The sequence below is a fragment of the Odontomachus brunneus genome, unplaced genomic scaffold, assembly GCF_010583005.1.
Source record: "Odontomachus brunneus isolate Ranch 3 - 2012 unplaced genomic scaffold, Obru_v1 Obru_scaffold_131, whole genome shotgun sequence".
Taxonomy (NCBI): domain Eukaryota; kingdom Metazoa; phylum Arthropoda; class Insecta; order Hymenoptera; family Formicidae; genus Odontomachus; species Odontomachus brunneus.
Genome location: NW_022639581.1, coordinates 322223 through 338843, shown reverse-complemented (window position 1 = coordinate 338843; position 16621 = coordinate 322223). Strand labels below are relative to the sequence as shown.

At 41.9% G+C, this 16621-nt stretch overlaps 1 protein-coding gene across 4 annotated transcripts in view; it reads left to right on the top strand.

The window, feature by feature from the left end:
- The window catches only part of LOC116850020 (protein tincar), a 224033-nt gene that overhangs the window by 193571 nt on the left and 13841 nt on the right, over positions 1–16621 (top strand). For all 4 annotated transcript variants that reach the window (XM_032827783.1, XM_032827785.1, XM_032827782.1 and 1 more), the window contains exons 8-10: positions 13647–14273; positions 14662–14849; positions 15928–16121. In XM_032827783.1, the coding sequence (XP_032683674.1) occupies positions 13647–14273; positions 14662–14849; positions 15928–16121 (1009 nt within the window). The remainder of the gene's footprint in view (positions 1–13646; positions 14274–14661; positions 14850–15927; positions 16122–16621) is intronic.

Here is a 16621-nt window from a genome sequence, read left to right as displayed (position 1 = left end):
CTCTCTCTCTCTCTCTCTCTCTCTCTCTCTCTCTCTCTCTCTCTCACTCACTCACTCACTCTATCTATATATCTATCTCTATCTCTCTCTTTTTCTTTTTCTTTGCTCTACTCTACTGTATTCTACTCTGTTCTACCGCAGGAAGTTTCACTCGACGAATCCCGACGCGTAAGAATCGTCCTTCGTATTTCTAATTTTCGCGATCCGCGCGCGAAATTTCGCGGAAGTAAAGCCCGCGGTTTCGATTAAAATTCATTAACCTCCCTCTGTCGCCAAGTTTTCTCAAGTCTGCGTACTTCGAACCTCCCTGCCGCTAATAACCCGACGGAGAAGTAAATCTTTTACTTTCTTCTCTCTCCTCTTCTGTACCCCTCCCTCTCTCTCTCTCTCTCCCTTCTTTTTTCTCCTTTAACGATAATACCGACAATAAAGTGGCCTCCAATTTTAACTGCGTTATCGCCGCGAAAGTTCCGCACGACGGGATGAAGAGAGGCGGCCGCGGGGATGTAACAGGGTAACTTCGTCCTGGCTACGTCCTCGCTCGTGTATTGATCGGCCAGGTGTGTGCATACAGTTTGCTGCAGGATTTCCCGTTCGTAAAATCCCTCCTCCTTGAACGACCCCCCGTCTCGTTTAAACCTTTGAAAGCTCGCGGCGATTTCTGTCCCGTTTCGTTCGCAGAGAATTGATGCAATTTCGCGACGTAACTTGCACCGGCGGGCGTATACACGTACAACCGTCGCCCGCTCTCTCGCCCGTCTCTTACGCGCATTTTGCATGCCGGCGTAGCCGGATTTTTATCTTAAAATATAAATTCGGCGTAATTTTAAATTAAAAACGGTGCATTTACGATGCACGCAGTAACAAGGTATTATGATATCCGTAGCAAACACGAGCGACCGTAAAATCCGCGCAATGGCTTAAACAAAAGAGCATTGTTGTAAAAGCGCGTGTGTCTAGTTTCGCAATTGAAATAACATTAATTCCCACTCGCCGGGAACATTTATTTGCGCACGACCCTTTTCTTTCCAAGCGGATAAAATGTATATTACCATAATAATTGTAACTATAGAAACGAGTAGTTAATCAAATACTGCCCGTGTGCGCGCGAGAGCACAACATACAAATTACATTTTGTTAGAAGTGAAATACGTTTACGCGCAAATGTATTAATTAGCACGCTGGAGAACGGAGGAAATGCGCTAAACGAATCTTCTTCTTTCTCCCCCGGAGTTTTATCTTGTTCCTTCGCGAGCAACTAAGCCGCGGTAATAAAAGCTGAAGTAATCTCGATAATCTCAAACACGACCATTTATCGGATATCAGAGAACTCGCGTTTGCACGAGACGTCGAGGAAAGAGAGAGAGAGAGAGAGAGAGAGAGAGAGAGAGAGAGAGAGAGAGGTGTGCGCAGAATAGCAGCAAAAAAAGAATTCAATATAAGTATAACTGCAGCTGTCGTGAATTATAAACGATTCCTCCTCCTCCTCCTCCTCCTCTCTCTCTCTCTCTCTCTCTCGCCTTGCCTCTCTACCCTCATGCACTCATGGGGCGGAAATGACGTGTGCGCGAGCCCGGCGAGAGCGTAGGGACACCCGCAGCGGCGGCGGCCGAGGAGGAAGGAGATATCCCGCCGAGTCCTCTCGAGTCCTTCTCTCCGCGCCTTCCTCTTTCACTTCCCCGTCCTTCTCCGTCCCTTCCGCAGGCCGCTGATTCTGTTTGTCCTGCGCGCTGTCCTTTGCGGGGTTGATTGCAGCGCGCCGTCCTCCATGGCTCTATTCCGCGCACGTTGACCATAACCGAATTAACTCGTAATTAGTTTACATAAAATTACGTCGACCAACTCCGCCGCTTCCCCCCGTCGTCCCGCTGCGCCTCTTCGTCTGGCCTGGCCCGGCTCGGCCCCGATGCGGCCGCCCTACCCCGTCTTCCGGATCGACCGGCCGATTACACCTATGAGAGGCACCTGCCTATCGCGCACTCGACACGCCGACACGCTCGAGAGCCTATCGGCCAGCTTGCTACGCAATTTCATTATCGGTGATTTAGTCGAACGCATCTCGCGCCACCGCCGCGGCCGAACGGAAGCGCCGGGATGCGCCGGTGGTGGTTTATGAGCTGTGTGATGCTCGCTCACGCGAAAGGGCCAAACTCGGAAATGCAATTGTCGAGGATCACCGCGAGTTCGCGCGTCTCTGTTCCTCCGCGGCGCGCGACGCAAGCGTTTGATCTTCTCGCGGCGTGGTGTGAGGTTGTATCAAGTCGCGAAACTCAGTGGTGGTAAACGACATACAACGCCGGTCTTGCGCTCAAAACAGCGACAATGCGGTGAGTGAGGAGAATATTTAAGCAGCGGCTCTCCCTATGGAGAACCTCCACCTAGGGATGTGCGATTTTGCAGTACATCGCAAGCATTGCGATTTTTCTTTTCTTTAATCGCAATGCTACACGCAATTGGATTTTTATTGCAAAATCTGCAATTCAAAATCATTCGTCATTTTAATTAAGTAACTATGCAAGTAAAGCGCGACAATCTATGATATTCTATACTAATACAAACTTATACGTTTAGAAGCATAATGGGATTATGCTATTATAATAGTTTTAAAATGTCACGTTGCATTGTTTCTGTATAATTGTTTATATATAATTCATATTAATTGTCATTAATATGTTAGTAAAAAAGATAATAAAAAGGATAGTCAAATTATTTTATAATAAAAATATCAATAAATAATTATAATCAATTAAACATGCAATAATACATCTATATATTGCATGTCTCTCTTAATAAGTTACTTCTAAAAACGTTTAAAAATGAATGATTCGGAAATAAAATTTTGTAAAATGTCTCCTATTTTGTTTTACGTAGAAAGCATAATGAGGTTAAGATGTTTTTAATATTATTTAACTTCATTATGTTTTCATTTCTAACTATTCTTTTACAATAAAACTTGTGTTTTCTTATAATAGATATTTCAAGAAATATTTTGATGCGGCACGAAAAAAGAGTTGATATAATTATTTTTAATATGTTTAATATGTTTAATTTGTTTAAACATTACGATTTCCATCATATTCCAGATGCCCTTTTGATTAAAAATTGCGTTAGCAGTGTAAAATCGCGATTTAAAGTCGCATTTGCAATGTAAAATCGAGCGCATTTTAAAATCATATTTGTGATATAAATTCATGATGCGATATATCGCATTCATTGCGATTTTTAAAAAAGATCGCATTACGATTTACAATTTCATAAATCGCACATCCTTACCTCCAGCTATTTCAACTTCAGGCGTCAAGCGAGTCTTTGATGTCACGTATTTTACTTAGACGTAGCTTCACGCCGCTTAATATGATTCTCTCTCCCCCTCCCCATTTACCCGCATCGCTGCGTTCTGCTGTCCAGCTTCTCTCATTAATAATCCCTGTTTTTATTAACGATTAATTTTTGTTAATTTTCCAAAAATTGTAGAGGCGGGCGTGTAATAAATTGTGATCTATAATTTCCATCACAGCAGCTGAAATCCGCTTGACACACGTACGTGCGCGCACACATGTACACATATGCGCGCACACGTGTACACATATGCACGCTCGCACGTACATTAAACTGCTGTTTTTCACGTTACTTTCCCGGTACCGCGATCACCATGCGATAATCATGCAGGCAGGCATGCAGGCAGGCAAGCGACCAGACAGGCGCGGCGTCATAATCTGCTTGCTTTTTGCACCGCGAAATATTAATGGCGACAAATGCAAGATGTCACACGCGCGCGCATCGCATCATGCATACATATATCCGCGCAGTGCACGCCATTCGCCGGGTGTGTAGCGCACCTTTCGCGATATGCGCATCTCATATTCATGGACTCAAACTCGGCGCAACGTGTATTTCACGGGCAATTCCTCCGACGCCCGATACCCTGTAAAATATGCATCGCGTTATCATTATCGCTATATACGCGGCCCTCGCGGGCGCATCGGAGGCATCACACAAACGATAATACCAATAGCACGCCTCAGCGATACATTGCGCTGGTGTGATGCATCCCGATATGAATGATTTTTACCAGACATGTGCGAATGCGAGTCGCACAAAAATCACATACTTGTGTCTGCGTGCCAATAGCGCGACAAAAGAGCAAACGAATATTCTCGTGTAACACTGGTCAACGGTCATTTTTGCGCCAGAGGTGAAAGTCACCAATTCTTTCTAATTTTCATTCGGTGAAGTCAAATAAAGTAAGTAAAATGTCCCATCGGCAATCTTTTTGAAAGATGCACGGAGCGCAATGGATATTTATCTATATTTTTCTTTCAAAATTGATATTATTTTTGTGTTTAGCAGAAATCTCTGCAGAAATATGCCAACACCGCTGTGTTGAAATCAACATATTGAAACCATTCTGTTAGAGCCACTTCATACTGCGGAAATTGTTTTATGAACCCCTGTCAAGATGCTTTATTGAGGGATAAATAGGTTCCCGCCGTTTAGAGAGCTAACTAGAATTTCAGTTTCCATGTGTACTAAACACACACTGATCCTTCAAAATATACACTGAGACAAAAATATCTAAAAAATAAGAAATATTTACTCGGTGTGTTTACTCTCTTAAATATAAATTATTTTATTTATAAATAAAGTTTTATTCATATAAAATTTTATTTTATTTATCTAGAATTTTATTTACCTAAATTCTTTTTTTAACAGAATATGAACAATTAATTTCATGAAAAAATAAGATTTTTAAGAAAATATTTTATATATTTTAAGATAATTTTAAGAAAATATATATTTTTCTACTTGAAAAAATTATATATAATATTATATATATTTTTATAAAATTATATATAATATTATATATATTTTTATAAAATTATATATAATATTATATATATTTTTCTACTTGAAAAAAATTATATATAATAAAGAATATAAATAAATATATATGTAATTCGTACACACCGAATAAATATTTTTTTATTTCTTAAATTTTATTTCAGTGTGCAGATATTAAAAAATCGAGATGGAAAGCAGGGCTAAAATTTCGTCTCGGGTAGACGTGGGATTTTACATGCGAATTGTAAAGTCGAGTCCATATCGCGGGAAGCCCAACGGGATTGGGAACGAAAGTAACGAAGCCGACAATTTCACGTTCCACCTTCCGCTTTACTTACCTCACCCTCGGCAGCGAGAGAATGCGCCACAGGGGGCAATCTTACCACGTTTATTTTTTTTCCATTGCGCTTTCACGTAAAGGTCAGCTCATTCAGTCTTAAAGTACAAAGTACATCGAGTAATAGGCAATATCACTAATTAAAAATAGACACTGGCATTCTCTCGGCGCGCTCTTCGCCCTTCGCAAGCAGCGCGTCCGTAACGAAAGTCGTCCAGCCGCGGAAACGCGCGATCGGTGCGTTACCACGCGGCACGGTTACTTTTGTCTATCGAACCGGGATACGTCGGCGTGATAACGCCATTACAAAGGTCACTGTCGTGACCCGTCGACGGCGAGAGAAGTGGGTGGCGGCGTTCGGGGTCAGGAGTTGCGCTACAACCTGCCAGCGAGCTACCCTCCGTCTCTCGACGGCGCTCTCTCTTCTCCCCCCTCTGTCTCCTCTCTCCTCTTGTATCCATGAACTTTAACGTGAACGTAGCGGCTTCGCGAACTAGCCGCATCCGGTTCGTGGCGCGTACAGATTCACGGAAAGAAAAGGTTACCCGGAATTCGATCCTCACGACGCCGATCGCCGGCCTCCGTGACAAAAAATCCTTCACCTCTTGCCCCCCTCACTCCCTAAAGATAGTCTGACGCGCGCGCGCGCGCGCGCGGTGTGTGTGTGTTTGTGTGTGTGTGTGTTTGTGTTTGTGTGCATGACCTACGAAGGTAGTGTAGCGTAAACTTTTATGAGCACGCGCGGTGCGCAAATTACTGGCATTTGCGCCGCGTTACAGTATGACCCCGAGGATATATCTTCATTTCCAGAAGATCTAAAGAGGCGGAAGCTTCGCGAGAGTTAACGTTATTATCGCGTTTTATCAGCGAAGCGTACGTAGAGTAGCGCGGATAAAGTTTAAAGAGCCCGGAGACTCGTTTGCAAAACGTTTCACTTTAATGATACATTTTTGGTTCACGTTGCACGGGTCTCATCATTTCGCGTTTCGTTGCTCTTTATGCGTTAGTTTCCGCACAGTGGGTGATCTGCGCGCATTCGAGCGGCTTGAAATCCGCGATCCGACTATACAGTCGAAACAACGCCCCGAATCGGTAAGAAATATAACACGTGAAACGCGCGCACGCGGGCCGTTGTATCGCTGATCCGACGATAACAAATTTTTCTGTAAACAGCGTTCCGCAATGTTTTCCCAAACATTCTATAAATAACAATAAACAAAAATGAAAGATATATGCGCGATATGTTGTTATGTAAATGCGGTATCGCGTGTCGCAACAAACACCGGTCGGTTAAAACAATGAAAACATCATGACAAAGGCGAAAAATACACGAAAACCGCGATAATGGAGTTTATAATCCATTAAACATGCAAAACTGCCGATTAAATGTGTCCATCCCGGAATGCAAATTTTATCGTCTGTAGCAGTCGTGTAATGCAATTACACGCACGAATTGGTAAATTCATAATGAGAAGGCCGTGACGCTCATGCAGTCACGGCAGTTCACATCGAGATGTTTTTGTGCGCGCTCATTAAGTGCACGACGTCGCTATGATCTACATTTTAATTAACCGCATCTCCAGAGCCGCACCACTACCAGCCACAACCGAAAGATCGACTAACTGCAATTTCCAATTTATTAAACTTTCGCGCGTATTCTCTCTCTTTCCCTCCCTCTCTTCCACCTTCTTTTTCCCTCTCTCCCTCTTTCTCACTCTCTCTCTTTTACTCTTTTTCTTTCTCTTTGTCTATCTCTATCTCGCCCTCGGTATTCAACAGTTGTAGTCGTTACGAGGAAACCGTTCCGCCTCCAAAGTCTACCTGCGCGAAGAGGAATAAGTCCGTCTGAAAGGGGGAAGAATTGTTCTTCCACTTCAGAAGTACATTTGAAGAGGAACAACTGTACTTCCCCACTGCTATTGACGCATCTTGGATATATGGTAGAGTAACTTCGAATAAGAGACGTTTCTGGATAGCTTTCTATATATACATACATACATACATACATACATATATATATATATATATATATATATATATATATATACACATATGTGCTTTATCGTGAGTTCAAGGAGGGGGATTGAAACAACCTCTTGTGCCGAGGTAAACCGGACGCATTACTTTCCGATCCAATTTAGCCGTGAGAACACCCGACGCCGAAAACGAGAGAGTTACCGCTTATTTTTTGAGGTACACTTCAAACACATACGTCAAAGTTTCTGCGTGCGTACGGCAGAATTCATGATACAAGCGTGGAAAGGATGGCTCCTCGGGCTAGAACTAGTCGAAATCATGGTATAAATTGATTTTTTATTTGGGGCCACATGTTTTCCGAGAAAAGTAACATTTGAAAAGCTTTATTCACGTGTGCATTTGACCAACAAATAGAGGACGCGATTCAATGAATTTCTCTCTGCACAACTATCTTTGCTTGTTGCATTTAAACAATGTCATGACTTGGTGTGAGTCGAAGTAATAAAACGAGCATGATGCATTTAAGTCCAGACTATCGCAAGCGCGCGCATGTTCTTTAAAGTCAGCTATCAAAATTTTATACAAAATAAATTCATTCTATATTCTCGAGTTACATTTACATGAGGAGTCACCCTTTCCTCGCCCGTATAGCGAATTTTGTCGCGCTCTATATAGTAACACACACATGTCTATCCTCAATAAAATTATTACATCAGATGAGACATCTTTTCGCATATCCATATTCGTGATCGCGCACGGGCGTGAATATCGGCTCGATTAATCATTACCAGGTGTGACATCTGCCTGCCTACAAAGAGAGTCGAATGAAAGCGACGTAATCTGACTTAAGGCTGCAGTATACCCGCATTTTTGCCCTTCTCTGCCAGCTTAACCACTTCCCGCGTCATCCCCGGCGGGATTAAAGATACCGAGAAACCGGAACCGTAGCGACGATAGGGAGGAAGCGCGAGGTGGTCTCGAGGTTGAGAGAAGTTTAATCCCCCGACTGTAATTACGCTGTATTCCAAGGCTAAAAATATTTCGAACCTCGGGCAAGAGATAGACAACCGGGACGTAAGGGACGGTCAATTAAGCGCGGCGACTTTGTACTTTCAACTGGATTTGCCGCGTGATTTTCGCTCTCTCAGCGTTCACCGTCGTTGGCCATTTACGAGAGAAAGAGAGAGAAAGAGAGAGAGAGAGAGAGAGAGAGAATCGCGAACGCTCCGGCAGGCACGCGGGATCTCGATTGTTTGTGCTCGTTTTAATCCGCTGAACTCGACAGTTTGCAAAATTTAAGCGTTTATCGCGCAGCATTATGTAAAGCTAATGATGTAACGCGTATAAGTTACCAGGACAGAGGCACGGATTTTAAATGTTCATTTTCGCGCGATATTATCACTATTAATATGCAAAATATTCAGAATAAATGCAATACGTTTATACGCGATCGGTTGCTTTTTTCGTTCTTCTCGATAAAACTGCAAGACGCGCATTTCGTAGTATTTTCGTCGTCCAATCAATTATTAATTTAGTGAATATTATTTGATATGCACTCGCGCAGTGCGCACAATTGACACTTACCTTTCTCCCTTATCGAGCGCTATCGAGCTGAAAAACGCCGGCGAGGTCCGCCATCGCGAGAAATCGATAATCATAGAGTCCGCTTTTTTGCGCGATATCGCGCGCAAAGAAGTTTATCGATTCCATCGTTCGGCGGCATTGGCGGAAATGCAATTAAACTGTAATTATTAACGTCGGCGAATCGCCCGGCATTGTTACAAAATTATATATCCCAGCGAATATTACGTCAGACGGAGTTTTCGTTCCGGGCCCTTTAACCAAAACCAATTACTGAGACGGGCAGATTTAATTTTCCGCCGGCGATAAAATTAATTCAATACCGCGCTCGTATATTTCTGCAATGTGTATGGGATTGGCACAATGAATTTTCATGCAAGAAGGGACCAATTAGCGAATACGCGGCCGCGCATCGGGCGTATCGCGTTAAGGCGCATTGATAATGGAAGTGAAGAATTAATCCTCTCACGGCGCAGAGAATAGCGAGGATAGCGGCCTGTTGTCATTGTATTGTGACGGACACGCGCGGGATTTTCGGAAATTGTCGTGTTTTATCTGATATATATTCTTAAGATTAAATCTAATCTCCGCACACACAATTTCTACTCGGGAATTTCCCGTGCGATTTAGCGCAGCAAAGAAATTCGTTTGAATTAACTAGAAAATCCGGTTGGAACGACTAGAATTCTATTCAAGATTTCTGGTTAAGGCTCCCGGGTAGTCACCGCGGCCATGTTGAAATGATGACGGCAGAAATGAGGAAAACCGTGGCCAAAATTCCTGCACGCAAAAAAAATTTCAGTTGGTGCAATCAAAAATAAGAAGCAACCGAAAATAAAGTGATCAGAAGCGATATCTCTGTTATGAAAACTAATATTTCTGTTGTCGCAACCGAAAATATTCAACGATATTAGAACTCGGTTGAGGCAACTGAGAACAATTGACTAAAACTTACAGAAGCCTCATGAACGAATTTTTCTGTCCCTACAGCCGAGTTTTCGTCTGATCTCTGAGCAACCAAAAATTCGGTTACACCAACAGAATGGTTTTTTTTCGTGTGCCAGCCACACTTAAATAAAAAGATATATCATTCTAATGACACTTGCAATCTATTCTGCTCTCTTGTGAAATGCTCCGCACATTCCTCTTTTGCCGAAATAATTCAACCCGATGAAACTTTTGACACTGTACGCTCGATGCCGTAACGTGTGCCGCGCGCATTTAATCGACTGCACCTGCCTCACGCCTTGCATACTTTCGAAACTTCATGTCTCACGGAGGCATTATTATCCGAATATCCGTCTCTCTCCTCTTGGCCCGTTATTATTACGTGCATCTGCGAACGTTACGTGGCCCCGACAGAAGTTCGAATAAGACACGCTTATTACGCGCGCATTAATAGAACACCCTATAAAAGTGTACGATGCTGCACGAAGAAAGAAGTTTCGTTGGATCAACCAAATGTCTGGTGAAATATAAACGTACCAGAAAATTGCGCAGTTGGAGTTAGCAGAATTCTGTTCAAGTTGACAAAATTCTAGCTAATCAAACAAGATTTCTGATTAATCAAAACCTGCAACTGTTCAAGTTCTGCTTCAGGCTCCTAAGTAGTCAACCGAGAAAACTTTGCGTTGAGACGGTTGTCAACGGCATTGACAGTATGATTGTAAACGGTAAACTGATGAATTTTGGTACGACAAGTGCTTCCTACTTGATGATATTGTATGATAATATAGCTGATAGTGATAATAAATTTGCAAAACAAACCGCAAAAATAAAGACTTTCAATACATTGAGGAAAAAATACCTGAGAATCTATTTGCAGAATATAAAACTTATTTCTGCACAAAATAAACTTTTATCTCACAAATAAATTCTCAAGTATTTTTTCCTCGGTGTAAGAAGTATTTTAGACTACTTCGCCGTTGAGAGCCAGAAATCTCATATATTCGACGTTGTTTCAGGGAGAATCGTTCGCAGTCTCGAGAAAAGGCGTGAGAATGTTTTCCTTTTCTTATTTTATTCTAGATTCTCGGTCATGCATCATGCGAGTTAAATGTCGCTTCTCTTTTTATCATATCGATTACACACGTAAGGCGAGAGAATAAAACACCGGCCGTACAATCGCGGTTCAATGGAATCGAAAATAATCACGCGAAGTTCAAAGGCAACTAGAAGCGGCGGAACAGAAAAGAGCGAAGCCAATAAGAAACAAATCAAGACAAAAACGAAACTTAAGGGGACCCCGGGAAGTCTTACGATAAATCGCAGTAGGGGAAAAAAGAACTTACCGACACGGTAAAAGCGCGAGAGAAGAGAGGAAGGGCAGCGAGCGAATTGTTCCGGACAGGAAATCGATGTATTGGTATTTTCTTTCGCTCGCTTCAATATCTATTCAAAGCTTTTTTCGGGAACCCCCGTGAGAGGTGACGAACGGGGTAAAAGTGTAACGAACGTCACGGTGAGTAAGAGCGAAATCAAATTGTAGATCTCGCAGAACACACATCGTACTAAAATATAATACGATAAAATCGCGTTATTATATTTATTCATTATGTTGTATGGAGATTAAACGAATTTCCATTATATCGCATAACATGGATTAATCAAATAGCCATTACGATATGCTCATAGAATATAACCGAATAACCCTCTCGTGTTGCGTAATTGGATGAATATATGTGCATTGTAATGCTACTTTTATCATTATGTCGTTGCCGCATTATTAATTAGCGTTTAATATCGATACACAATACTTGTGAATCGTAAATTGGAAGTCGCCATAATCGTGTCGCGAATTAATGATATGTAACGTTCCCGTTAATTCTCACTCATTTGAGAAATCGGACACTTCCTTGCCCGGTTGATCGAAGGTTATAATCAAACCTAATAGCAGCGCAGACCTGTGGCCGATACCATGACGACACTTATCTCCTCTGAAACACTCCGCGACTAGAGGGTCTGGAGGGTCACTCGATCGAAGGAACGCCGCCTGCGCTGTCATTGTCCCTTTTCAAGCTCGCTGCCGCTTTACTGTATGCAATAAAAAGTCGGTTATAAAACAGGATATCGCGAAAAAAGAACTCATCCGGCCAAGTGGCTGGCCGGATAATTGAATTGAGTTGGGTTCCGCCAAACAAAAATTGGACGGCCCGCAGAGCGACAGGACGCATTAGAAAATGAAAGCTCAAACGCGCCGAAGTTTTACAAATATACTCGTGGAAAAATGAGACATAGAAATGTCTGACGTGAGTCGGTAGAAAGTTTATTGCAATACGTCTTATTACAAATTCAACACAACGCCTACGTGTCACACAACACGGAGAAAACTGCTGTGGTTGCTGCATCCACATGCTTTATAGTAGAGAGAACATTTGTGTGATTTCAAATTGAACAGATATTGCATTGAAAATTGCATATTGTTGTTATATGCCCATCAATACAGTTCTCACATCATAGTATTTATGATACGTAATATTCAGTTAGTACATTCTCACATATAATAATCTCTTAATCGAAGGGAATTGTTGTCTTCCCTTTGTTATGGTCTACACAATACTATGACTGAGAGGTCTATGGAGTTTGGTTACGCCATTCAGCATTGAAAGCACCGTTCAAACACATATAGGCAGACAACGAAGCAAGCCAGTTTATCATTTCCAGTGTGCCATGATTGCTACAACATTTTGCACGCATAGGCGAGTCCTTAATGTCCTTAATGTTTTCTTCGTGAATTCATATTACAGTTTACGCAACATTGCGATGTATCTAAAAAATATTTTAATGTTTGAAACTTGTTCCATTAGAAGAGACTGGCTCATATAGAATCTGATTCTGTGTGATAGAAGATTCTGGCCCGATAGAAGAATCTGATTCACATAGAATCAGAAGATTGAATATCTTTAGAATTGTTTATTGCACGTATAATGTGCCCTTTCTTAATCGTGATACTAGCTTAAACTACTCGGCGTTGCCCGAGTTATCACAAAGTGTTAAGGGAATGAAATCAAGAGGAAGGAATGGAATGAGTTTTCATGATAGCCTATATTTTCCGCAAGATTCTAGAGAGAGTAACTATGCAAAGTAACTATGTTTGGTCTAAATCAGTTTAGGAGTTTATAGAGAACAGACAGCCAGATATTCTATTTTATATATACAAATATACACACACACATACACATACACACAAGTGTTTATGACATACTTAGACAAATTTTCTATTTCTGTCGTCAAGGAAACAAAGTTTATATAAGTCCAATCCATAATCAAATATGAGTGGTTTGCGAAGTTATAATAAAATAAAATTTATCACTTTTTTGCCGTCAAGTAAGAAATGTACTCAATAATAATTATACAATAATAATTATATAATAATAATTATGTAGAGATCATAATTATATAAATAATTATATCTAGATAGATGGATTGGCAGAGGAGAATCAATCGCCTTCACGTTCTGTACATTTGAGTTCGTTAAATTTTTATCAATAGAAACATATTTAGTATATTTATAACCTGTTGATATATAACGAAGAGATGCTTCGCGTTATTAATGCTTGTGAGGTTACATGGAATCTCCGCAAACTTTTGAAATGGTTCAACATCATTACTCTGCCGTGTCAATGGCTGTCTTCAATCCAATACGGCCATTTTGAACATTTGTTATAATTTAAACGTTTTTACTTAATAGTAAATTGTTTAATAGTGACACGCTAACGTAAACTTCGCAATCAATATATATCATATTTGATTATTATATAAACTTTTTATTATATAAACTAGAAGTTTACATAAATTTTGTCCTTTATTTTAACGCGAAGAATACGCTCTGGACGTTTGTCTAAATATTTGAACATCCTGTATATATGAATTATCGTATAGAAAGAAAAATGTTGTTATCCTACAATAGATGCGATATGGAGGACCGATCTAGACTGGGTGGTGATTCATCGCGACCGGCTGGTGTTGCTGAGCTTCATGAACCCGATCGGCAACCTAAGCACCTTGACCGGCACGATAACTCCGCAGCCCTTCGTAACCTTAACCCCAGACGAGGCCGGCCTTAACGAGGACCTCGACGAGCTCGCCACCCCGACGTCTGGTTTAACGAACATCGCGCTTCCCGACGCGATCGAGACTCACGCCGGCGAGACGACCACGGCGTTCTCGATGGTTGTCCAACCGATCGCTACCAACCCGACTGTGTCTCGTGCAACATCGAGCCCCGTGACCATCGCCGGAAGCAAGGCAGCCACGACGAGCACGACGAGCACCGAGGCGACTTCGACAGTCCAATCGAAGACAACGGTGTTGCCGAAGGCGACCAGCACCGCGAGGCGACCGACCATGAGAACCATCGCCAGGAACAGCAGTTCGAAGGGCAGGTCAAAGGCGAAGAATTCCACGAGGATATCCACCACGGCGAAGCCCGCCAGAGCGGCCGGCGGGAACATGACGGCGCAGAATATGCCGCTGACGATGAACAGTCTGGCGGATCTCGATCATCCCGAGAATCTGAATCTGGAACTGCAAACAGGTGAGCCATTCGTCAATTTGCATATCGCATCGATCGACTTTACCAGCGATCGTAATGGCCAACTATTCACCTCATAAGTGACTTGAACGCGGGGAAACAGTTCCAGAGGGCAAATTAATTAATGCGTGCGCGCGAGAACGGTAAAAATGCAATTATTCTCTCGATGCTTCGTTCAGTGGCGGTGTGGAAGATTCGCAAAACGTTTGCGAGATGATAAGTCGAAAGAGATTAGCGAGCATTTTTGTAACATTTCACGAAACGTTTTCTCCGTATTTAATCCGCTGTCTCTCGGTCGCATAGCACAGTCGGGAAGAAATATCGCTCGAAAATATCCACTCGCTGAAAACAGGATTACTTACGTGGCTCCGCGCCCTTCTTTTTTCTTCAGCCGAATCATACGGTCCGATTACTCTGGAATATCTGAATTACGCCGTCGCGCTCGGCGTATACTCGGTAAGATATCCCGCCGTCTTCTGGTCGTGCAACAAAGCATTGGGCACAATCTTCAGTCTGCAGTTGGTCGTAAATTCAGCGCAGAGTCTGCTGGCTTACGCCGGAATGTCCGTCCTTTACAAGGTAAGCAACGCAAAGTATTCGATGCCAGTTAAAACTCGCGAGGAACTTCTCGTTGACGTCTCAGTCCGGCTGGTACACCTGCGTATACCATACCTGCGGATACCAAAGAACTTAATAATAGTAGCGAAGAATCCAAGCAACGTAAGAAACCTGCAGAAATATACATCGCAGGACCGGATGTCTGCGTTTTACATGAAGACCCGCAACGATTAATCGCTACAATCGAGAGAGAGGAAGTCTCGTCAAAATTAAAGAAAGAGATTTTCGAGAACAAATTTTTGCAACAAACAGATTTTTAAAGAGGACGGGTTCACAAGATTGTACAAAGATTTGTAAGGGAGAAATATTCGAGCCGTAACGCAAACTTGGAATATTAAAAGTCATCTACTATGGGATTGATAGCAAATAGTAAAGCATAAGCAGTAAGCAAATTGACCAACCACAGTCGATTATTCTTGTAATAATCGACTGCGAACTGGTCAATTTGCTTACTGCTTATGTCTTACTGTCTACCGCCAATTCCATTGTAAATGGACCTTTACACACGGAGAGAATCTTATAATAAAAATTATAGAATTATAGAATTTTGCAGTCGAGTAATAGATTGACATTTTGTACTAATTGGTTAACCTTTTATTTCATATGTGCTACTTATATTTTAGGAACTCTCGAATGTATTATTAAAAAATTTGCAATGTTTCTAGCAAAATGTACTACTATGTTCCTTAATATAATAGATCTGACAATCTACTCCTGCATTATTAAAGAAACAGTAAAATCGAAATGAGTGTCTATGATATAAAAAAAAACTATAATATTCTCTCTGCGTATAATTTATTTTTTATTCCATGACATCACTTCGAGAGATTGTCATCGTTGAGTGCAAATAAAACGAACTTTTCGTTTGCGCGTCGTCAAAGGAAATAATTAACGCCATATTCCACCATATCCTTATTTTATTCTCAAATTTTTTTTTTTTTCTTAGCAATCGTATTTATTGAATAAACTTTTATAAATTTATTGAATAAACTTTTTATAAATTTATTGAATTTTATTGAATAAACATGCGTCTTTGTAGGTGCAAGTTGTGGGACCCTTGAAAGTTCTGCCACTCCTTCGGCACCGCACGGTAGCGACCACTAGTACGATTTCAACGATATTCGGCGACTCCTACTTCCTGCTGAATCCCCACGTAACTCTCGTGCTCTTCGCCCTCTCGTCCCTCCTTGTGCTCTGCTCCAGCATGGTCATGTACTTCTATGCCCACGGCAGGTAAATATTTAGCGTGTTAAGCGCGGCGGGGCTTATTCAGTCCCGTATCTAATCGATTCAATTCTGGTTGAGATTGCCCGCCGATTCTGCAACAAAAATGATCTGGCTCAACCACTGCTATCAGATAACGGCGAATAAACGTGGCTCTCTCCCTCCTTTCTCTCTCTTTCTCTTTCTGCCCCCTCCCTCCCTGCCACCAAAGAGAATTATAGATGTATTATCACGTGAGGGCGTGTTACACCGGAGCCGCTTATCAGTGAATCGTTTTACGGAACGATCTTAATATCTTGTTTTAAAACGCCAGAGCGTTATAATTATTTTTGCCGCAATTAGTTCATGTCTCTCCTGAGACTCGCGCTCGTCGCAGGGCGCGAGACCCGCCATCTCTATCGCGAATTCGAACGACCCCGTAATTTCTTTTTTTCCATGCCTTCCGTTTATCCGGGCTTTTATTTGACTTGCTAATTTGCTAATTTGAAACAGCACTTGTACGCACAAGA